The sequence below is a fragment of the Caloenas nicobarica genome, chromosome 1, assembly GCF_036013445.1.
Source record: "Caloenas nicobarica isolate bCalNic1 chromosome 1, bCalNic1.hap1, whole genome shotgun sequence".
NCBI lineage: Eukaryota > Metazoa > Chordata > Aves > Columbiformes > Columbidae > Caloenas > Caloenas nicobarica.
The window spans coordinates 102,011,297-102,035,331 of record NC_088245.1 but is presented as its reverse complement, the minus strand read 5'-3'; the positions used below and the strand labels follow the sequence as shown (position 1 = coordinate 102,035,331).

General features: G+C 36.9%; 1 protein-coding gene across 9 annotated transcripts; it reads left to right on the top strand.

The window, feature by feature from the left end:
• Window positions 1–755: 755 nt before the first annotated feature.
• Window positions 756–22,718, top strand: PNPLA4 (patatin like phospholipase domain containing 4). Of its 9 annotated transcripts, none has more exons than XM_065658288.1 (10): window positions 764–847; window positions 1,723–1,763; window positions 2,105–2,412; window positions 3,117–3,243; window positions 6,695–6,879; window positions 10,798–10,892; window positions 11,072–11,207; window positions 14,608–14,673; window positions 19,871–20,023; window positions 21,935–22,718. In XM_065658288.1, exons 3-10 carry the CDS (start codon window positions 2,191–2,193, stop codon window positions 22,064–22,066), a joined length of 1,116 nt encoding a protein of 371 aa, XP_065514360.1. In that variant the 5' UTR covers window positions 764–847; window positions 1,723–1,763; window positions 2,105–2,190; the 3' UTR covers window positions 22,067–22,718. The 9 variants fall into 9 exon arrangements, with proteins under 9 accessions (XP_065514361.1, XP_065514356.1, XP_065514364.1 ...); XM_065658285.1 differs by having other exon boundaries at window positions 768–847; window positions 1,630–1,763; XM_065658289.1 differs by lacking the exon at window positions 1,723–1,763 and having other exon boundaries at window positions 756–847; window positions 2,108–2,412.
• Window positions 22,719–24,035: the final 1,317 nt, after the last annotated feature.

Below are 24,035 nucleotides of genomic sequence, written 5' to 3'. Positions count from 1 at the left end.
GGAGGGTAAGCTGTATGAAATCTAACATATATATACACATATATTTCCGCCCCTCCCTCCCCAGCTACTTAGGTTTTAACACCGGGAGAGTCCACACATCTACACCTTTTTTTTTTTTTTTTTTTTTTTTTTCCTCCCTCTCACAGGCATCTTTGTTCTCCCCAGTTTTCTTCAAGCACCGCTGGCTACAGGATACCTCTCCACCTTGAATCTGCACGCTGGGTCGACTCTGGTACTCGTCTGCCGCAGCGAGCGCAGACTCCCTTCATTAAAACGCACACGCGCGCGCAAAATAAACAAAGAAACGAACAAATCTATGAACTGTACTGCAGCCCTGAGGCCACCCCTTCAGCAACAGGTGCCCCCACACGGCGCCGGTTGCGTTGTGCGGCTCCTTGGCGGTGCCCGGCCCGTACAAGGGCAGTAGGGCGGTGGGGGACACCCGCCCACACGACGTCTCCCGGTGACGGCGTGGGGCGGGCAGGAAGGCACCCGCACGCTTTCTCCCTCGGGGGAGGGAAGGGCGAGGCCAACCCAGCACCTGTCGCCCAGGTGCCGAAGGCGGAGCGAGCTCCCCCCCGCCCGGCGACAGCCTCCCCTTGAGCCCCGCGGCGGAGCCCCAGGGCGCAGCTCCTCCCCGCGCTTGGGACGTGACCGCCGCCCGGATCGCCCAGCGGCTGCCGCGCCCCGCGCGGCGACAAGTCGCCCGCGGCTGCGCACGCGCGCGGGGGCAGCGTCACGGGGGCGGGGCGGCTCCCCCAAGGCTCCGCGGCCTCCCGCGGCCCCCCCACGGCCACCCCGGCGCCCGCCGCAGCGCACGGAGGCCGCGTTGCCGCCGCAGCGGGAGGTAGCGCGGCGCGGGGAGGCGGTTGGGCACGTGCGGGCGGGCGTTGGGCGCCTTGGAGATCCGGCCGCCCCGAGCTGTCGGCGGCCTCCGCCGCTCCCTGCCGGAGTTGTCTCCGTGGCCGTTAACGACGGAGGTGGGGCCGTCCCGCCGCCGCTCGGGTCCCGCCTGGGAGCCCAAAGGGGCAGGGCGCCCAGGCGTGGCGTCGCGTAGACCGCGTTAGGCCCCGGGAGGGTCGGAGGCAGGAGCCTGAGCGGGGGGAAACGGGAAAGGATTGGGGCGCTTGAGGTTAAAATTCGAAGGGAAGAAACCCGCTTAAAAATCGCCCTTCTGTCGCAAGCTTAGAAGCGTAAAAGACGGGGTGACTTTTCTTAGCGTCGTGGTTGGCTTCAGTTGTTGCTTGACGTTCTGCATTTGTTAAATTTAAAAATTTTGTCTCACGTTTCAGCTCTGTTCTCCTTGTTCATATTGGTTGTTTACCAGCAAAAGTAGAGGAAGTAAAAATACAATCGAATTGTAGGCTTCATGGCACACACAGTAACACTGGGAAAAAAATGAAGCTCCCTTATTTGATTTGGGTTAAAATTGAAGTTGACAGTGTACCTGTGAGACCCTACCTACGCAGAATCACACCGGATTTGTTTGCATTAGTAGTAAGGGCAATAACCTGCTTTGCTTTTCACCTGAACAAGTGCATTTCCATACATTACTGTTAATGGTCAAAGTCTTGCTAGGTTAAACTAGAGTTAGTTGATTTCTGTGTCACTCCTATGATATCCTTGTAGCACAGAATGTTACAAGGTTTGCCTTCTACCAGCCGGTATGCCTGAGGTTTTCATACTAGGATTTTGACATCAGCACTTTGTTTTTGCGAGCAGTGGTTTGAAGTTGCTGGAACGCTCCTTGGAACATTTTTCAGGTGACGTAGAATGAACACTATTCATATTGTTAATTAAAAGGAACAATTTGTTTGTTCTTTGTGTTACTAACAATTTTAGTCCTTCCTGTTTCTGAACAACTGACTTTATGGTTAGTGGTGAGTAATACAGTCCCAGATGGAGACTGCTGGGAGAGAGAGAAGCTACTGAACAGAAGTTCTTCCTAGAACTGTTTCATTGTCAAGTGAATCAACTGTTAAAGCATCTGTGTTTTAAGTGAGAGGGTTATGAAGAGGGCCTTGTTACAGTATCAGGGCCTTGATGTGCAACTACCTTTCAACTACTCTTTTTTTTTTTTTTCTTTTTTTTAATGTTTTTAAAGAAGTTGTGTTTAGAAGAGAGAAGTTTCTACGGTATACTTTTGTGATGCCCAAGCAGCTCATCTATTGATACTTCCTTTGTAACTCCATGGTAAAACATCTTTTGAAAGTATCAGTTTGGTTACCTCATCTAGAAGTCAGTTTTAAGAAAATGTGGACTGCTAAAAATCTTCGTAGTGCTCAAATACTATTGCTTCAGTTGAAAGAAGGCAGATTGTGTACTTCCATGTTTCCAAAAGCTCAGCAGTTCTGGATTGGAATTCTAAACTATTGCACCATAAGGGTGCCACGTAACAGAGTTAAATTCCAGGTAAGTATTTTTGTGCTGCTCTAAGTGTTATGCATTAATACAGTGATAATATGACTTATTTTAGAATCTACAGAGCTAAGCTTTTGATCTTGCAGCCTTGTTTGTGAATTGAAGGTGCTTTAATCAAGGTAAAGGGGCCGGCGGTAAGAAGTTGCAGGAGAACCAGTGTTTCAGAATGAACTTTTTGTGTTTGATAGTTCTTAGTTGGGGAGAAAAATTTTTTTTCAAATTATACTTCAGACAATACTGCATGATAACTGACAGGCTTATTAGTTAGAGTGACAGCCATTTAGTGAAGAATAGGACTGGAGTTCTCTGGAAAACTAACACAATATTGCACAAGAAAGGTGGAAAAAAAAAGACAATTTGTATTGGCTTGATAAGGGAGGATGAAAGCATTTTAAAAAATCTGAGGGCATAAAACAAAAATAGTGGGAAAGGACACAAGATTAAGGCTAATCTTAGACACTGGCAGCTCCAAATGGGAAAGTTTTTCTAGGTGTCTGAGTTTGTCTTTAAAATACACATTTCTGCATGCACTTTTATACATACTAGTACATTGTGGCTTCAATTAGTTGGGGTGGCACTAAACAATTGAACAATTAATCTGGATGGTTTTACAGCTATTTTAATTGACTTTATTAATCTCTTTAAGGATAAATATTGCTTGTTGTTTTTAAATAGTAATACTTGACTGATTGCAGGTTTCCCAGGTAAATGATAAACGATCGGTAATAGATACAGGAATGACCACTAGTGCAGAGGGAACTAAAATAGCTGCTGGAAAAAGTCCCAGTGGAGTATGTGGTGAAAGCCAACATTCATTAGAAGGTATTGAACCTTTTGCTACCCTCTTCTTAAGAAGTCAGCCTTCCCTGTCCTCTCTAGACATCTTGTGTTGATAATCAGTATGGTCTAAACTCTTAATTTGAAAGTTTTGTATCATACGATGTGTTTATTTTTTAATTTTAAGGGGGCTATACACAATTTTTATTGGTTGCAAAGACTCATGTAATTTTCCAAAATGTCTTAATGGTTGATAGGGTTGTATACTGGTTATTTTGTGTTATTTTTCCTCATCAAACTCTTTCAGTACTTGTTCCGTGTGACTGTATAGATGCAAAATTTAGTGTTCCTATTCTCTTGCTAGCAACTGTGGTGACTCTTTAAGCAGAGTACAGTCTATTGCATGGGTTATTGTTTTGTGTGACCTGGTTTTTATGTGGGAGAATCAATTTCTTGAATATTCACTGTGAATGATCTGCAATGCTAGTGAACTTTTTTCTGTTATAAACATGAAAAAACTATTAAGCTTTCCTGTGTGAGTGGTGATTTCCGATTCAGGTAAATCAGTAGTTACAATTATGAGTTTTATTTTAGAAATGCTGCCTAGCTAAACAGTTCTTTCCGTAACTTTGTATGTTTTGTCATTTCTAGCCAATAACTAATCCTCAAATGTGCTGGTTTGCGTCATACATTTTGGCTCCTGTGCTTCAGGGTGCTTGGTCATTCACATTCTATGAATTTTTAATTTTTGTTTGTAAAGGCTTTTTAGTCAGTTGCTTTGGGCATTTTCAGCTTTCGTTTACAGGTGGGATGACAGGGAGGTAGTTAGACTGGTTAATACACTGAGATGCTATACTGTTTATATAATTGCGCAGGAAACAGCAGTATGAGAAACACTTGTGCTATTTCTTGTGCATGACAATTAGCAAAACAGTACCTATCCTGAAAAAGCTATATTGTACTACATCATAATTCTGCTGTGCAGGCTTGTCTCCTTACGTTCTCTTGTAGGTTTGCATTACAAATGGATGAGATACTGCTGAGTAAAGAAAAATGCCCCCTCTACCCTCCCAGTATATTTTTAATCTCCAGTGATTTTTTAATTTTTTTTTTCTGCAGGTGTGAGAATCTTTTAAATAGAACTCCTGAGTCTGTGTTTATTCCTGAATGCTTCTGCGCTGTCTGTAATGAGATTGAACAGCCCCAGTGTCCTTCTAGTTTCTTCTTGTACTTATCTTTTCTTATGCTTGTTTCTTTTCTTGTAGACAACAGAAGCATACTATGCCCTTAGCCAGTTAAAATCTTTATATTTTGAAATTTGGCCATCATGTAAGATGAGAATGTTTTTGAAAAGCAGTGGCAAAAGCATTCGCTACGTCCTGTTTATGTCATATCTCTATAGTGCTTGCACTGTTGAGCTGAAATATACTTGCGTATCTTTTAAAGTTCATTGAAATTTTTTCTTAACACATGCCAATATGATAACTTCAAGTTTAACAGTCAGAACTTACATTAAACCATCTAAGAATATTTGGTCTGAAGTCTTTTGGAACAGGTGTTTCATACCATTTCTAAGATGGCAAGATTTCTGCTGTTTGCTCAGGCAGCTGAAAAAATGATTGATGTCCAGATGTGACTGTGCTTCTATTTCTGATACTCTGTAAGAGCTTGGCAGGAAATAGTCATACTGTAGACTTAATTTTCTCTGTATATCCTCTTGGGAGTTGTTGTAACGCTACTATTCTTTTTGATCAAAAGAGCAGTGATCTACCAGATCATCAAAGCAAAAGACATTTTTGAATCATACTGTCTCTGAAATACACCATTCTAACTTGCAAATCAACTCTTACCATGATATATTTGCAAGAATCAAAAGCAATGGGAAAGTTTATATTCTTATAAAAGTGAGTATCTTGGTTTCCTATTTCTTGCTTTTCTGATTTTGCAGGACATTCATCTAATGAATGCTTTCTTCTTTTTTCCTCTTACTCAGAGATTCCTTTCCAAGGTGGAATGACATTGCTTAACTGCATCTATCAAGCATATAGTTTGTATAGAACCATGATTCGTATTCATTCGTATCCTCTTTATAGGTTAAGTGCTTTGTTATAGATTTGTTGTAAGAGGCCTTCAATTCAATGTACAGAAACTCCCTGCAAGTAGATGCATAATGCTGAATGAAGATGTTAGTTTCTTCTGTGTAATGCTGATTATTTACAATATCGATTGATTTTAATATTCTGTCACCCAGCAACAGGTACTAACTATCACTTAGGAGCTAAACATTACATGATTTTTCAATTAACAACTGGATAAAGCCCTGAGCAACCTGATTTTATCTGCTAGCATGTTGTCTTACCTAGTGGTCTTGAAAGCTGTTTCTCATCCTCATTCCTGCTCTTCCCATTTCCACGCTGAAGAGGCAACTTAAACCAAAATCTGTTGCTGCATGTGTTTGCCTATCTTCATCAGAACTGACACCACAGTGTCTGTAGATGATTTCCTAAAGAAACATCCGCTATCTTGTTATGAACCAAAAAAATCAAGTACAGTTCTGAGTATACTGATATGCTTTTCCAGTCCCATTCATATTGAAGTATACGCAAATATACCAGGAGTTTATTTTAATGCAATACTAAGATAATCTGCACAATACCTGGTATATCTGTACAACATAATTTGTGGAATAGCTTGCTCTCATAATTGTAGTTATTTGAAGAAACAGAAGAGCTAATAAAATGTACAATTTTTTATATATATATTTTTTTTTTTTTTTTAATAAACCACCCCTAAGGATCTGAAAGCATGTTCCCTGTTTGTGTTAGATTTAAGTTCTGTCCTTGAAACCTTCAGAGTGTGTGTGTGTTACATTTAGTGCTTTGTATTTTACTTTGGTGGGATTTTATTCTTTCTTATTTTAATAATAGCAGTGGTATGTTGTGTGTTTTTTCTTTTCTAAAAAAGAAATTAGATAAGAATTTGTCTATCCATGATTACTAATAATACTAGTAAGCAAATGAGTTCCAAAGATGAAGGAAAAAATGGCTTTCTTAGAGAATTCCATTCGGTTCAAGGCTGTATGTGTGGTGTATGTGTAAGGGGAGTATGACGACAGAGTAGCCAGTGGTTTTATAATTAATTTGATTTTTACTCTAGGTCGATAATGGTGTTCACTGTCTAACACCATTATTTTATCACTTTTGAGGAGCTGCTTTTATTTTCTGTATTGTTTTGACAAATCAGATGAAAACGTGCAGTTATGTTTTATATAAATATCTGTATTTCTTGACTGAAAAAAGGATTTGTGCTAAGGAGTATTTTAAGAGTTGTTTTCAATTCTGGAGATGCTAAACTGCTATTTGTTTGATATTAAATAAACTGCTTTTTTCGTTATATAAATATAGTATATTATGTGTTCTGTGATGAAAGAATAGATGTATGTTGTAAGATAAAATTAACTGATCCTTTTTCTGACTGTGAAACTTTGTTTCCACAGCAAAAATGAAACATATCAATCTGTCATTTGCAGCGTGTGGGTTTCTGGGAATATACCACTTGGGGGCAGCAGCTGCTTTTTACAGGCATGGTAAGAAGTTACTGAAAGTTGTGAAAGCTTTTGCGGGAGCTTCTGCGGGATCACTGGCTGCCACTGTCTTATTAGCAGTACCAGAAAATCTAGAGGTAAATTAATAAACTCATAGGTATAGGACATGATGACTTTCAAAGAATATTTTTGATATAATCATCTACTATTAAGTATTTTTAAAATATTTTGGTTCTTTTTGTTCTCGCTTCTTATAAAAGAACAGGACTTATGTATATGTTTTCATTAACAAAATCTGTGACTTGTGGACAGAAATGTTTATGAAGCAAATATTTCTTTATGACAAAATTCTGTCATACAAACTTTATATTTTAAGCTATGTAAATATAAATTACATGTGTGTAAGTGTTGAGTTGTATGCAACCAGATATGCTTTAATATACTGCAATGTATTTGCACTTAATCAGTGTACATTACAAAGTTAATAATTATTTTCTTGGCTAGAGGTAGGCTTGGTTAAGCAAATGCATAGCACCATCCTTTCATCCTTTTGTGAAAGGAGATGTAAATGGTAGATGGACTGTATGTTCATAAAGTCAAAGAACACCACACAGCTCGCATTTTTTCTTTGCTGTCTGTTCTTCATTAGACAGAGCAAGAAGTGGCTTGTCCACCTCCTTTAGATTCAGTACAGTTCATGACTTAACAGCAGCAGACCCACTGTATGGCAGGGAGGATTTTAACCCTCATAGTGTTCTGTTCTGGCATGCTGCGTACATGTGTGTTTGGGTTTTTTTGAAAGTGATGCTACGTTTTTCTCACCATGTATCTGGTGTCACGTAGAGACAGCAAAGTGATATTCAATGATTACTCTGTTACAGGTTCTGTGGGAGACCATTGGCTTGTATTTCTTTTTCACTTTAGGTTAAGGCTGCTTTGCCTTCCTGAAGTGCCTGTAGTGACTTTTCCTTAGAAAATGCAGAGGACTAGGCCTTGCCCAAATGTTAACATTTCTTTAATATTTTGAATTACAATAAGTAGCATTGTTGCGGTGGAAAAAAGGCTGTTACATTTTTATTATAAGTACACTTAGGTTTCAGCCCAGTGAGCATCAGGTTTTCTACAGGCCTCATTTGTTAGAACCTTCACTGCATTTGATTTAAACAATAGTTCCAGCCAGTACCATACTTTGCCACTTATCTTTCTGTTTGTTTCTGCTGTGATATGAACTTCGCGTGCTGTTAGCTATCTTAGCTTTCATATCTTAGCTATGTTAGCTTTCAGCAGGAAGTTCTTCCCTGGCCTCTTTCCACCCCACCACCCCCTAGGTGCAACCTTTTATGACTTGGTATTAGGAAAATTCTCCTCTGTTATGAAGAGAACCTTACCTGCATTCTGTTCAGGTGTTACTCCTTTTCTGTAGCCTCTGACTAGTAGTTCAGTTTCAAGTTTGCCTGGTATAATGCATACCTCTGACTTTAATTTTTTATATGGTGGGCACAGCAGACATTAGAAGAGTTTTTATTGTTTATGTTTGTGGAAACTAAGCCTATACTTGAATCTCATGGATTTTTCCTTGAAAATATGTCATTTTAATGCAAACAGAGGAATGCTTCTTGAACTTTTTAGTCCTTTTGATTTTTTAAATTATTTACTTTTTTAGTCACTCTTATATTGTTTAAATGGAAAATTGAGAGGTATTTGGGGGGGAATAATTCTTCTTAATTCTCATGGTATTTGAGCAAAGGCAACGTTGTGTACTGAACAGAATTAACTTTTCATATCAGGATAATTATATTATTAGCTTTATTACATTTCTAACCTGAAATGTTTCATATCCACAAATATAACTCTTTCATGAGGCTTGCTTTTTTTTTTTTTTTCCCCTCACTCCAGAGATGGCTGTTAGGCAAGCTATAATTGGGACTTTCTCCATCTCCTAGTCTCAAAGCTCTAATACAACCTTTCCTTATCTGGGAGAGAATGTAACATTGTGGATTTCTTGTTTTGACTGTTGGTGTTCTAATATGACAGTTTGCAAATGATTTTCAGTTGTATCTTGATTTCTTTGTCACTGTTGAAAAACCATGTGACTTGAGAATTCCAGGGAGGCTTATAGAGTTATAGATAAGTACCTGTTTATTTCTAAAGTACTGTGATCATGTTTGATGTCAAGTTTACTTAACTCAATAGAAGTAGTTACAATTTCTAAATATGTCCTCAGTCACTATTTAAAATTTAGATATGTTGTTTAACAGTTCTTGCACCAAAATTATAAACAATTCATAGCTGTAAGAAATTGTTGCTTTTGGCAGCAAGAATTGAGAGTCCAGGTAGGGTCTATTCTTAGTACTTGTAATATTGAAAGTAGTTTTCTGTCATTTGACTAGGTTTGGATTCATGCAGCTCCCTGACACTTTACTAAAGCATCTTAGACTAAAGATAGTAGTTCTCAGGTGCATCTATGTAGGGTTTGTGGGTTTCTTCTCTGTTAAGAGAGAAAGGTGTCTGAATGTGCCTCTTTGCAGCTGATCGACTACAGAAGAAGCCTAACTGCTTAATGTAGAATAAATTCAAGATGTGGTGCATATAATTATTTTTATATATCTGAATTGACTTGGAACTGGCAATGGCAAGTACCTCCCATGGTAAAGGTGCAAATCTTACCTATGTGGAATGAATTGGCACAAATCTTTACAGTGATTGTTGTTTTAAGAGATGTACACCTCTTAACTTTTTTAATACATTTATGACAAGGCCATACAGAGAAAGTGGATGCAAGAATTACATTTCTGTCTTTCACTTAGGTGACTGCTCTGTCATACAAGTGATATGAGGAAGTTAAACTGCTCCAACCAGCTTCCTCTTGATCTTGTAGTAATCCTCACCCCAACTCTTTTGCTTCTTTTTTCCATTCATTAAGTCCTATACTCTCCTACTCAATAGGACACATTTTCTTCATTTTTTAGGTTTTTTCCCTTCCCCCTGTCACATCAATCATTTATTTTGTAACTCGCAACACATTTGTTCTTCATGCAGGAAGCTAGTAAGCCAGGAACCCCAAACTACTTATAGATGAATCTTTTATTCTGTAAAAATGTGGTTATATAGGTGAATATGGGTATAATATATTTATTGAGTACTAATTTCAGAAAGTTGCATAAAATTTGATATAGCTTTTCCCCAGGTCCCTAAAATCATTATAGGAGTCTGCATGAAAGGATTTTCAAAAGTAACAGGAATACTGAATAGTGAGTCTTAAGCGTTGAGAATTGTAATTCATTGTTTCACAATCTTTTTGCTAAAAAATAAATGCTACCTATCCCTTTACTCTCCTTTTGGAATTCTTCTGGCTCATACTTCAAGCTGTTTTTCTGCAGTCATTACTGCTTGGCATTTCAGCTTGCATAAAAGAAGTTCTCTGTGCAGTGGAATATGTTGCCTGCTTTTCTGCAGTTGTCTGTTCTTTCTTTGTCTTCCGTTATAGTATTGCAATAATTAAATACTACCATAGTATTTTATTAATTAAATACATGTACTGGCTAATGGGATGTTTTTTGCATTAGTAAGAAGAAATTGTAATATTGGTAACTTTTTTAATGCTTGTAGGCATCTTAAGGTACTTGTGTCTGGTATTAGTATTGAAGTAGTTTTTAAAATAAAAGATGGCTTTATGCTTGAAATACAAGTGATTGTTCTTGTAATGGCATAGTTCAGAAAACTGATTATTTAACAGTGGTAATACATAGAAAAATAGCCTTTTAACTTTCCTTGATTGGTAAAGGAGTGTTCTTTTGAGGGTTTACTATTGTCACTATTTATTTATTTATTTTAAAATAGGGAACTTGTTTTATTAGAGTTTTTTTTTCTAAAAGGATCAACATTTTGTCATATGTATCTTGTTACAAACCAAGCACATATGGGAAATTTTTTTTTAGCTGTTTCTTGTAGCTCTTTCTTCATTAAAGCTTTAGCGGCTAGTATGTTTTAGATACACAATTAAACATACTTCCCATAGAGAAAACATAATTAATGGTGAATATTTTAATTTGCAGACATGTAAGCAGTTTACCTATGGATTTGCAGAGGAAGTTCGAAAATTGGACTTCGGTGCTGTAACTCCTGGTTACGATTTTATGAAAACACTGAGGTACCTGTCTTAATTCATCCATAAGATCATTTTTCTGTGAAACTCTCTAAATGAAAATAGAGAGTGTGCGTATTTTTTCTGCACTGTGGGGAGATCAGCACTCTTTCTTTTCCCCTACCATATCTGCAAAGTTTTTAAATAACAATAGTGAATAATATTTAGCATTTTCTTTACTCTAGGGAAGGCATAGAGTCTATTCTTCCTTCTAATGCTCATGAGATAGCTGAGAACCGGCTCTATGTGTCAGTCACTAACACGAAAAATGGGGAAAATCACTTGGTTTCAAGTTTTGCCTCCAGGGAGGACCTCATTAAGGTAATGAAGTTGAATATTGCTGCTTTAAATAGAGATGCTCGAGTTTCTTCAAGGCTTAGGAGTATGTTACTAGCTGTACAAGAAAGCACGGTTTTACTCAAGCAATCACTTATGGTTGCAGAACCACTGATAGTATAAAATAAACAATTTGTCTTGCAGTTTCACAATTATTGCCAAAATTTATTTTTTGTGTGTGTGTGCCCTTTATCTGTTTTTAAAGTACTACCTTGAAGGGAAAATCTATTTAAAAAGTAACAGGGTAACTAATGGCTACAGTAGATGAGAATAAAATAGAGAATCTCCAAATTTTGTAACAATTTGCTGAGTCTTTTTGGACCTCTTACTTCACTGATACCATTTATATTATGTTCAGTCACAAAAGAAAATAAAGGAAGTTCCTGTCTTGGAAAAACAAAATAAAATCCAACACTTTCTACAAGTCTTTGTGGGGAATAAATATAATGTAATGTTAAGTACCATGCATAAACTGTATTTTAACTGTCACTGGAAAGCATATCTTTTACTGCCCATCTCTTCTTTTGAATGCCACTTTTTAAATTTGGATCAGGATTGTATGCATAAGCTGATATGAAATGGTAGGAGGATTCAGATGTATGTAAAGCAATTGTTCTTTCTAGTAGTCGATTTTATCTTGGTGGTGGATGTCATACAGCAGAATAAAGGAGGAAGTACAATAAGAAGGAATCCCTTCTTTCCCTATCATTGTGGATGCTTAGAGTAAATAAGAGCTTCCTTATAATTAACACTTAAAGAAAAAAAATGGTACTGGTTAACAAAATCTCAAAAGTATGCATGGGAAGTTTGCCTTTAAAGTATCATTTAAAACAAATCTTGTCCTGTTATTTTTATACACGGTCAATCAGTTTTGAAAATTTGTAGGACTTAATCATGCAAAGATAATTATGCAAAAAGTTTATCTCAAATTATCCAGCGTTACTTCTAGCTATGGTAGCCAACAGTGACAAGCATGGAGATTATTATTCTGTAGGTTTATGGATTTTTTTGCAGTGAAATCTTCTAACTTGGAGACAATTAGAAGCTTCAAGATGACCTTGAAAGTATATACTTTTTATTATTATTTCAATAGTTCTTTAATAGACTTACCAACTCTGTTCTATTCTTTTGTTCCATATGCTAGCAGTGGAATGAGTTGGAACAATAGTAATAAAATTCCAAATAATTGCTCATTGGAGTACATTCATATTGGCTATTCTTGCAGGGCATCTCGTAATATGTTTTGTGCGTACCTTTGGCTGCGCATGCGTCATTTATGCAACAGTCTGAATGTTGATGGCTGCCCAGGTAGCATGGAGGTTAGAGCTTGTTAGGTTTATGAAAGCGTATTGTGCCTCTCCTGGACATGACCAACTATATCCAAAGCATGGATAAAAGTACTGCTGGGCAGAGAGTGTTTCACAACAGCAAAACTTCTGTACTCTCTGCCAGAAATCTTTCAACTTCCATATGCAATTGGTTTCAATGCTTAACAAGCCTCATGGTTCCGAAGTTTTTCATAATGGCTAAACTGAGGATGTGTTGCTACAATTTTAAGCTCTTACTTTCTTTTACTATTCCCAGTGGGTGTGGAAAGGCAGTTAATAATCTCCCAATTTTGAAACAGTCTTTACATATGTGAAGACAATCATGTGCCAGCATTCCTAGACTTGCAGTTCTTAAACTGGAGGTGTGGGGAAAGAAAGGTGTGATTTGGACATTTGTGATGGAGCAGGGCAGAACACTGTTGTATTTAGTTTGGAAAGGTGGGAGCAGTGAACAGAGTCCATGCTGGTCTGTTAGTGCTAGGGAAATACTGAAAGTGCTAGTTTTTAAAACTTATTCGTCTCTTCCATCTTGAGGTCTAAGTGACTTGATAAGGAGGGCCAACTGCTTTCTTCAGTCTTCTTGAAAAGAATTCACACTTTGCAGGGATCACCTGGTTTTGACTCTTTTTTTCCTTCCCTAAAGCTTTTGTCCACATTTCTTAGTTTAGAAGGGCAAAAGGTACTGAGATGGAGTTGAAGGATGGTGGAGATAGGGAGTTGGGCAAGGGAGGAAGCTGATGTTGGGAACTCGAAAACCCTGTAGGATGTCACGTTTGAAAATCTGGAGACGAATAGGTTCAAGGGGGACCTTATCTTATGCTTTTGTGACAGAAAGACCTGTCTGGTAGAGCAACAGCTACAATTTCACATTTGGAAAATAAGAAGAGAAAGCCTTTTTATCTGAGCTCAGACAAAACTCTGGTCCTTTAGATCACTGGGAAGAGAAATAGGCAAGAAAAGAGTTCTTGAAGTGAAAGTTAAAGCCTTCATAGAGAACCTTAGTTAAAACTTGCTAGAGGAGAGGTGTCTAAATCTGAAAGTAGCTTAACTTGTTGTAAAAATAAATGCAGCTCCACCAAAAAGAGCTCAGGCATTTTCTTCTGTAATCTCCATGGGTCGTGGCTTTTTTTGCACCCGATCACCTTCCATGTAGTGTATACTCAAAAATGTAACCTTTGTTCCCCAGATTTGTCTCTTTTGCGGCCATGCAAGCATATGCATGCATATGCGCCACATTTAGCCACATGAAAATTTCTGACATATTGCGCTTCATCCACACATCCCTTCTCTTTGAAATGCTGTATACTGATTGTATATATGGGTAGATACATAGGTATGGAGATACACACGCATTTTCTCATAGATATTGCTATAACTGGATAGAAAGGTATGTGTGTGTGCGGATCTATACATGACAGAAGAGGTGTCCTGATCTAAATAAAAACCATAAAGGTTGAGAACTGCTGTACACAGCAATGTAGGCTTACAGCAGGGCAAATAGTAATTTATTAATACTTGAATGTATTAAATGCAAAGTATCAATACTGATAAAGATACACATGCATTTTCAGGCTGTTTATAGTGTTTTGAAAATTTTAACTTCTTAGAAAATCTGATTAAAAGAGTAAACACTATATAAAAATGCCAGCAGAATGATTGAGTCGGCTGCTTCTTTGACAATGCCGTATATTGCTTTTTTTTCTTCCAACATATGCATATTTAGTTTCTGCAAAATTATAGATTTACTACACATTGTATAAGACTAAGTTGATACTCTTGAATCACATTAATCAATTAGTTAATTTGTGATATTTTGAGAGTTGTCACTGTCAAGTCGTTAAAAAAAAACCCTATTGAATGATTTGAATTGCACTTTGACATAACACAACAAGACATTTTGAGATGACAATGGTTTTATGTAAAACTGATATACTGACTGATTACTGCTGTAGTATTTAATATAGATAAATATGTATGAAAATATGTATTGGTTTAGAATTACTTTGTTGCATTTTCTTCAGTTTTGCTCTCTGTTCTTTCTACTTTCTTTTCTCTAGGTCCTGCTAGCAAGTAGTTTTATACCACTATATGCAGGAATCAAGCCAGTTGAATACAAAGGAGAGGTAATTTTTCATTAACTCCCAACTGTTTTTTCTCTGTGTGTAAGAACACTCTTCATTTATGAAGTAATTATTTGGCCTTAAGGGAAGGCAACTGCAGTACTATATTTTGTAGAATCGTTACTGTTTCTGTTGATACTGTATATTAACACCACGAATTATGATATGAGTTTGTTGATGTGTCGTTTAAAAAATTGTGTGTGCTGAGCCTGAAATGACCTCTATAGCATGAAGCTGTTTCCTAAAGATAATGTCTAATACTTACCATGAGAAGAAGCTTCTCGGTGAAGTTGCTTCTCATAACAAGCTATGTTACCAACTCAAAAATGTTTTTTGCAATTTAAAGGCACACTATTCTGCTTTACTGTTTAATGGAAGGAATGATAAGGGAGGTTCTGGCAGATTGGATGCTGCTGGAGTGTGTCTGTGTTTACATATGTGTTCTTCTCATGTTCTGTACAAAATGACATGCTTACTAGGTATTTTCAAATCTCCTACCTATGGACAACCATTAAAGAATAAACTTTTTTGCCCTGTATAGCACACAGCTAAGAAGTTTTCAGAGGTGTACACTACTATAAGAAAACCTTTTTACAGTTGCCTGTACTTGATTCAGGTTCAAGAACTTTTTGGTCATTTTTTACATAAATATATTAACATTTTAAGTATAATTTTGCCTGTTTAGTCCATTTGTAATTACTAGAAACATGAAAATACCTATTTCCTTCTGAGAAATACATTATATTCTTTCCTTTATTTCCTCTACACATGTAAATGATGCCCTTAGGACGCCTATAATCTTGGTAACCACCCTGGAAAAAAAAAAAAAAAAAAAAACAAAAAACCAACATGAAACCATATGCATTTGTTTCTAGCAAGACAAAGTTGAAGTTTGTTATGTCAGAAAGCTTATCAGCTTTAGAGTTACGTATACAGCAACACATATCAGCTAAAATGTTTGAAGGGTTTAAGTCAGTATTGCCTGACTGCTTGAGTTAAATGGAGACTGCTCGTAGCTTTCCAGGGTCTGGAAATTTTGTTGATTGGAGTCTATATGTTGCTTGTGCATTTCAAAGGGCTTATGTGGATGTTTTAGGTTCATTCTGCCATTAGTTAAAGGGAAGAAAGTGTCATTAAACTTCTTATGGTGTTCTTTCAATTAAGAAATTGAGAAGTTGGCTCAGAGTTCTGTGCAAAACCTATTTGAAACCTGCTGCTATTATGATTTGTATAGTTACTGCAGTATTTACTGAAACACCTGCAGCCTCTTCCTAGTAGACAGTTCTCATTCCTACCTAACTTTATTTTTTGCATTCAAAAGTGAATTCAGTGAATGTTTTGCAGAAACTGGTTCTTATACTTGAAAACTTGTTGTGATTCCCAAAGCATCTTATTACTCTGCTACTTCTACTACTAAGTGAGATTCAGAAAAGACAATTTCTGGGAATGAGGTTGCTTTCATTTATTGTTATTTGTTGGAATGATTAGTTCTGCATCTTTGCACTGATTTTTTTTCATACTCTGTAAAAGGGTGTATTTGTGGGTTTGGTTTTTTGTTTGTTTGAGAAAACTGTTGCCTGTAAATGTATGTGACTTCCAGTCTTTAGTCTAAAATACTTAGAGCAGGGTGAGAGCAAAAGCTTAGGTTCTCTCTTGCAGTAGTATTTCCATGGTTTGGATTAGTGGGTAGTGAGGGTATGTGGGTGGGTAATAGGGGCCCTAAAGCATGCAGTGTAGAGCCAGATACATGGCGTGTAACTTCATGATCCAGACATGGTAAGCACTGAAGTCAGTAAGACGGATTGGATATTGATTTTGCTGTGTGAGGCCACCTGTCATATTGGTATCATATTCCAAGTTTCCTGAAAGCTTTACTGTAACAGTCCACTGTTCTGTCTCTCTGCCTTTACACTAGTTTAAGGTAGTAAATTCCTCAGACCTTATGATGGTCCATGGCAGCAGGGAATTGAGCTTACTCCCTGCTTGTTGCTGCAATCTACTGGCCTTGACTGTGCTTCAGAACAGTTGGTCTGGATCTTCTCAGAGCTACATGTGTCACCTGTATACATATCACCAGGTCATCTGAGAGTGTTTTTAAAAAGTGTTTCTGTGTGTGTGTGTGTGTATATATATATATATGTGTGTGTGTGTGTGTATGTATGTATATATATATACACACACACATATATATAGATATGTGTGTGTGTATATATATATGTATGTACATATAGAGATATATATTTTTCAGTATATATTATCTGAGGTACATCGCATGATATGTGAGGAGCAGTTTTGCTGGAATAGTATCAGAAAATAGCCAAACCTGTTTCTAGCCTGTTCATACTGACTACAGAGAGTGAACTCCAGGGTAAACTGTTCCCAGCATTGCACTTCAGTTTTCTTTTTCGGGAAGCATTTGACTCACACTGGAATTAGCTGGCATACCTGGATTATGCATGTTTGGAGGCTAGACTTTTGGAGCGAATAAGCTAAATTGCTTGGTAGCATAGACATAACATCAATCTGTTCATAGTGTGTTTTTTTCTGGTTTCATGAGCCTAGAAATAATCCGAAGGGAAAGGGAGTGTAAGATGACATCTGAGAATTTATAGTCAGTTAATGGCCTTAGCTGGATTTGGCCAGTTTTTTACCTGGGTTGGGTATTTAAGGTGCCCTTGGCTTCCTGTAACAGCAGGGCAAACTTACTCCATGCGAAACTGTCTTTCTTTGAGTTGGTTTGGTGTCCTCTGAATCTCTGACAAGGTTAATCTTTAAGCCAGGTAAAGATCTGCAGATGATTGAGTTGACTGTATCTGATGATGAGGCTGTAATTTGTGTCACTGTAGTTTGTACAGAACAGCTTTATAAAACACATCTACTGGTAGTTGGGTAGATTCTGTTAGGTCCAGCTTGCATCCTCAGTTTCATTGTCTGGTTTGGTTTTCATTGCACATTATTTAAGAACATTATTTTTGCACTGTACTTACGAAAGAGAAACTAATTGAGAAGTTACCAGGAATTTACCTCATCAGATAAGAAGAATTTTTCAAAAATTGGTTAATGGAATTAAAAGAATCTGGGGCATTACATCTCTTTATTTGCAGCATGTAAATGTTTTATTTTAACTATGTAACACAGGGACTGTGGAGCCAAAATATTTTTGACTGAGAAGCAGTTTCACCCAAATGCTTGAAAGAAAATAAAATGACAGAGGGCATGTCATCCAGGAATAACAGAATCTACAAAAGATAGTGCTTAATAAAAAGTATTTCCCTTGCTTTGGTAATGTGGCGATTATCAAATAAATATTGAAGTAGCATAAGAGGAGAGGGGAAAAAACCTAAATAATCAGAATTTTTAGAAGTAGGAGAGCTTTTAAGTGATAAAAATACTAAGCTAGACTTGTTGTGAAAGACATTAATAATGTCGTCTGTTACGGTGTCTTTGACTTTGCTTAGACAGGGACTCCACTGTTCTTGTTGCTGTTGGAATTGCCACAAAAAGCCACTTAGTATTCCAAGGAACAGAATCACAGAATCACAGAATGTTAGGGATTGGAAGGGACCTCAAAAGATCATCTAGTCCAATCCCCCTGCCAGAGCAGGAACACCTAGGTGAGGTTACACAGGAAGGCGTCCAGGCGGGTTTTGAATGTCTCCAGAGAAGGAGAATCCACAATCCCCTTGGGCAGCCTGTTCCAGTGTTCTGTCACCCTCACTGAGAAGAAGTTTCTTCTCACATTTAAGTGGAACCTCTTGTGTTCCAGCTTGAACCCATTACCCCTTGTCTTACTGTTGGTTGTCACCGAGAAGAGCCTGGCTCCATCCTCGTGACACCCACCCTTTATATATTTATAAACATTGATGAGGTCATTGCATATAAACATTGCATATAAATCAGTAATAACATACACACACACATAGAAAAAAGCCTTGGTGTTAGAAATGTTAAGGTATGTTGCAGCTTTACTTGCAGTTATTGCAGCAATGGTGTAATGGAGTTCAAGAAATCTGAAAGATAGCTTTATAAGGTTTTGGAATTGTTGTGTGATTGTGCGTGGTTTTGATTTTTTTTTTTTTTTAAATCCTTTTCTAAGGCAAAACAATCTCAGTCCTAAGCATTAAGAAATACAGTTTTTGTGGAAAGTGAAGAAATTCAATGTCGGATTGTGAGTACCGACATCAGCTAATGTCAAGAGTCAGGCTCTAAAACATAGGGCAAGGTGAATTATGCTAGAAGTGTTTTCTCTCCCTTGATGATAATGGAAGTGTAGAGTGACTAATTGGACGTCGATGTGTAAAGTTTGGTGAGATGCATCTGATCACCAGATGTCATGTATGATGTCAGTGAATGCTTCTATCCATAGACCGATGTTGAGTTTTGGGTTATGCATGTTAGCAGAGAAAGTAATACGAATGCATAAATTATATTGATGAGAGATGTCACAGCTGTCCCTGTTTACACTGGGATGGAATTTGGCTGTGGTCACTGTGAAGAGCAGGCTTGTGCACTTGGAGTGCCTTTATAATCAAGAAATATGTGAGGCTCTGCAAGAAATTCATGGGTTGCTTTTGTTATTTCTTCCTCATACTTTCATGTACTCAATTGTTGTGGCAGACTAGATGTCTGCTCCTTCTTAGGTGCCATAGTTGTTCAGCTCCCTCCCACCTTTATCCTCCACTTTCCAGCTCTTGCTGTCTTGTGTGTATGTAAGAAGACAAGAGGCTCTGAAAGAAGAAGAGAGAACTCATGTTTGGTTTAGCTTGTGCTGTCAGTTTACCTGCACGTACAGATTGTCCAGCTCCTAGTTTCAATCAGAGTAATGTTTTAGAGGAGTACGATTCTATGGTTCTGTGAACATGGTTCACATGTAATATTGAGAATCTTTTCATGTATGTTGAGAAACTTTCTGCATGGGAAATTGTATTATTAATCAACAAACAAGCCTTATCTGTAGTGTGATAAATATATTACATATGTATTTACACATTAAGCCAAAAGTTCATTGGTTAAACAGTCTGTGTACATTGTCAGTTCTATGATTTTTATGCCTCATATTCAAGCTTATTCACGGTATTCTGAGAAGGAAACTTCTAAGTTTTCTTGAGGGTGGGGTGGAGGAGTCAGGGACAGGAAGGATGAAGAATTTGGTTATGAACATACTAAGGTTACTTTGAAAATATTTTTTATTTTTCAATAGAAGTGGGTTGATGGTGGCCTCACCAATGGCCTTCCTATCTTGCCTGTTGGAAGAACTGTGACAGTTTCTCCTTTCAGCGGTCGATTAGATATCTGTCCACAAGATAAGGGACGTGTGGATCTTTATGTTAAATTTGCAAAACAAGATATAATGGTGAGTAGCTTGTTTATTAAATAACTTATGAAGAAAAGGCAGTTGAACAGTTAAGGTTACGCTTATTTTTAAGTGTTTATTTTCTGCTTACATATCAACTTAAGTAATGTTTTGGCATTTTCTCTTTTGCAAATGGAGCGTAAACAACTTCTTAAACACAAGAGAAGGAAAACATAGAATAAATTTTGTCAGAAAGATTGAAAAACAAAATTGAGCAAATTATTGCAGGCTATTAAATGGAAATAATCTAGGCTTGCTTTAAGTAAGGGCGGAGGGGGAAGCAAGACTTCTGTAGAATACCTCAAGAGAGGGAAACTCCAGAATACCTTCATATTTACTCTAATTGGCTGCTCTAACTGAATTTAAAATACAAGTTGAAGTCATACATTTGAAATGGAACACAGTGACTTGTCACCTCATTGCTCAAGACAGCTCATGTTAAGATTTTCAACATTTGTGACTGCAAAGTTTTTCCAAAAGTTATTTTGTTAGATGTTACAGAAATATTTCTGTATATTGAATTATAGACTAAGACTGATTTTTATGGCCATATTTTCATCATTGACATTTCTGTCTTTGCAAGCTTTGTCTCACAAACTTTAACCACTGTATTGCTTCCTTTGACACGATAAAATAAAATATTGAATAGCAGTAGACCTAGCTGTCAACAAAACTCCATTAGAAAGAAAAAATAAAGATTAGCAATAATTGGTACTTTCTTTTAAAGTTTATTTTAGACAGGGCTTAATATGTTCTTAATTTGAGTAAAGTCATCCTAAATTGAACCAATTTCTGAATCTTTATAGTGTTTCACAGATTTTAAGAATGATTGTGCTTGGTAAATGATCATAAAGTGTGAGATTATTTCATATGTACTGAAAATATATGCAATAGCTTACTAATTTCTTGATTGTGATTTGTTTCTAATATCTAGTGGATCTAGAGGAAGAAAAATGAGCTGGTGATTTAGATTATGGATAGAAAATTAATTGCAGAGTTACGTTGCTTCTAGGGTCCCGCAAATGCAGGCTTGTGCAGAATCTCAGGCAACATTTTAAACTATTTCACTTGAAGCAATCTTGACTTTTAGAGCGACAAAAATGTAAACTAAGAATAATTTTTTTTCAGCCATGTTGTAATCTGCATAAAATGAAGAGTTGTGTATCTTCATTTATCTAGATTGGAATGTGATCAGTTTTCCGTCTCTTTGAACCTCCTCCATCTATTAGTGTCAGAATTTGAATAATTGCTTACTTCAAATAATGAAGATTATTTTGATATTGTTTTTCAGAATTGTGTTTAATAAATTATGTGGCTAAAGTATTAAATTAATCATATAAATGAAGTGTTCAGAACTTTATTAAACCTAATTATATTTTTTAATTTGTTGTAAACAACTTAATAATGTCTTTATATCAAGAACAAAGTTCTGAAATCTTTTTACACCATCAAAGTGACCACTTGAGATGCTGAGTGGTTCTTAATTTGTTGGTACTACAAGCTATATTTATACTCATATGGCAAACATTGCCTGGGAATTTTCTCAAGAATGTGGTTGTTTGCGCTGGTAAGCTGTCAAAATATTTTCTTGCACAACTTTAGCATGTGCCAACTACCACTCTGCCAGACGGTTGTGGGAATGTTTCTGAAGTTAAAATGTTTCAGAAACTTCAGGCAGTTTTACAGGCAGACAGTCTGACTTGGAGGCTGTGAGTTTAATAGTGTATATCCAGACTTGTCTTGGCGCTCCACAGTGTACCTGGACATGGTTAATTTACTGGTGTAGGCATAGCCATGGATTTTTGATTTTGCATATGGTACATGAAACAGATGATACAACAGATAGCAACACAGTTAAGTCTAGATAAGTTGCTTTAATAAACTAATTTATAGCTTCTCGCTCTGTTGCAGCTGTCTCTGGCGAACCTGGTAAGACTTAATCAAGCTTTGTTCCCACCAAAGCAGGAGAAAATGGAATCATTGTACCAAAATGGATTTGATGATGCTGTGCGTTTTTTACTGAAAGAAAACTGGTTTGAATAGATGGTATACAGAAAATTAACAAAACCCGATGGCTGTCAAAATGGAGCTTCAGGCATCCTACAAAATCTGGGGGATTGCTGTCCCAGTTCCAATTTGTGGAAATAAAAATCATGGTGGAATTGCGTTTACATCTGTTGACAAAGTATCAGTTGCACTCTGAAGACCTGTATGAAAATGTCAGAACGGAATTCTGCTTGCCTGGTAGTTGTCTTGTTTTTAGGAAGTTCAAGCCTAGAACCATTTTGCTTCAGCTGAGGACTTGAGTGTGGGATTTTTAAAAATCTTGTGTTGTCATAATTGCAGAAATTTGGAAAAGTCTTTTTTGATGTTATTTTGAGAGACGAATCAAGGTTGTACCTTAAAAATTACAATCTGCATTGTTCACTTAACATAATAGTTGTGCATTGGACAGTTGCATCCTATAGTTGGATGCTTGTGATATTGCTGATCTAATACGTATCTTTCAGTGTTATAAGGACTAGAACACTTAGCACTAGCCACAAGAAATAAAACATTTGCACTCTTTATGTGTTATTTTTAACAATAAAAGTTCTCGCCATTTTCAGTGAATGTGGTCTTTTAAAATTTGAAATACTAGTTGAAATTTCTGACAGAAGTATGATGTTTGAATGAAAAAATACCTTGTAAAGAAGGGTGTAAGAAAATGCTATATTTATTATATTTTCTTCATCTGCTAAAATTGAATAAATATATTTTGTTGAAACTTTTTGTCAGTAGTTCATTTATAAATTTCTCAGAATGTTGTAACAACCTGATAATCTGCAAAAAAAAGTCCATTGGAGAAAAGTTGAACTACGTCAACAGGTAATGAGCTCAGACTCGTGTATCTCATTCTTTTACCATTCACCTTACATGGACTACCTTAAGTGCAAGTTCAGGATTTTCAGTCTTAATGCTTAAATCCTAAAATCTACAACTGGTTATTTAAAAGCAAACAGCGTTTGTTTTTTAAGTGTGTTTTTAAAGTTTATTTCTTCATACTTAAAAAAGTAGAGATTCAATTAACATATGCAATTATAGAATTCTCCAAAAATAACAGAAAATCTGTGGAGGTGAGAAACAAGATAAAAACCAAACAAAAACAACAACAAAACACTTTTATAGCTGTTTGAAAGCCTCTTCATCACATAACCACCAGATTTATATTCATATGTAGATTTCAGGTTAGGATTCATGTGACTGGGATTGATTTTTTTTTTTTTTTTTTTTTTTTAATAATGAAAGAAAATTTTTAAGATGCTGATGGAAAGCACCTTGCCTTCATTTCAGAACAGTAACTCTTTCTAGATGCATGAGGTTCTGTATACAGTGAAAACAGCTTGCAAGATTTCCAGATCTGTAGGGCAGCATTTTTGCGTGTAAAACTGAAATAAGTTACTTTTTTGCTACGAAGGCACCTATGCCTGGCTCACTTGCATACTTTTTTATACAGAGGGTAACTTTCAGCATGAATAGAAACAGTAGGTAATGCTGTGAAGGAATTCTTTCACGCTGATCTGCTATGGCCTGAGTCTCTGATTCAATAGTAACACTTCTTTTGGCACTCTGGAGAAAACTTGAAATAGCTCTTTCTCAGTTACCGCTATTTTATAAATTTTTTTGATTGTGTATGACCTACCCAAAGTAGAAGGATGCAAGCCAATTTTCTGCAAGTTTTTCAGTTTGTCCTGATGAAGCATAGTAAAGCACATTCAGAAAATACGTTCTTTACAGCTGTGTTTAAATGCATGTTATTTGTGTGAAAAATGATATCTTGTTTGAAAAAAGGGCTGTTTCTCAAATATTGGAAAATATTTGCAGAATGTAAGTCATGGGGACAGTCACAGTCTCTGTTTCATGTAAGAGTCCAAGGCTGCTTCTAAGCATTCAGATTTTGTGAATACCACCCATTTTCTTTTCTCCTTTCCCCAGTGCCTTGACTGTATCACCCTGCAAATATCAGATGTAA

Excerpts from the sequence above, each read along its gene's own strand:
- PNPLA4 (XM_065658289.1), top strand. The coding sequence starts at position 2,191 with ATGGTAAAACATCTTTTGAAAGTATCAGTTTGGTTACCTCATCTAGAA. Across the intron at positions 2,413-3,116 it reads GTAACAGAGTTAAATTCCAG|GTTTCCCAGGTAAATGATAA; the intron begins GTAAGTATTTTT and ends GACTGATTGCAG. Across the intron at positions 11,208-14,607 it reads CCAGGGAGGACCTCATTAAG|GTCCTGCTAGCAAGTAGTTT; the intron begins GTAATGAAGTTG and ends TCTTTTCTCTAG.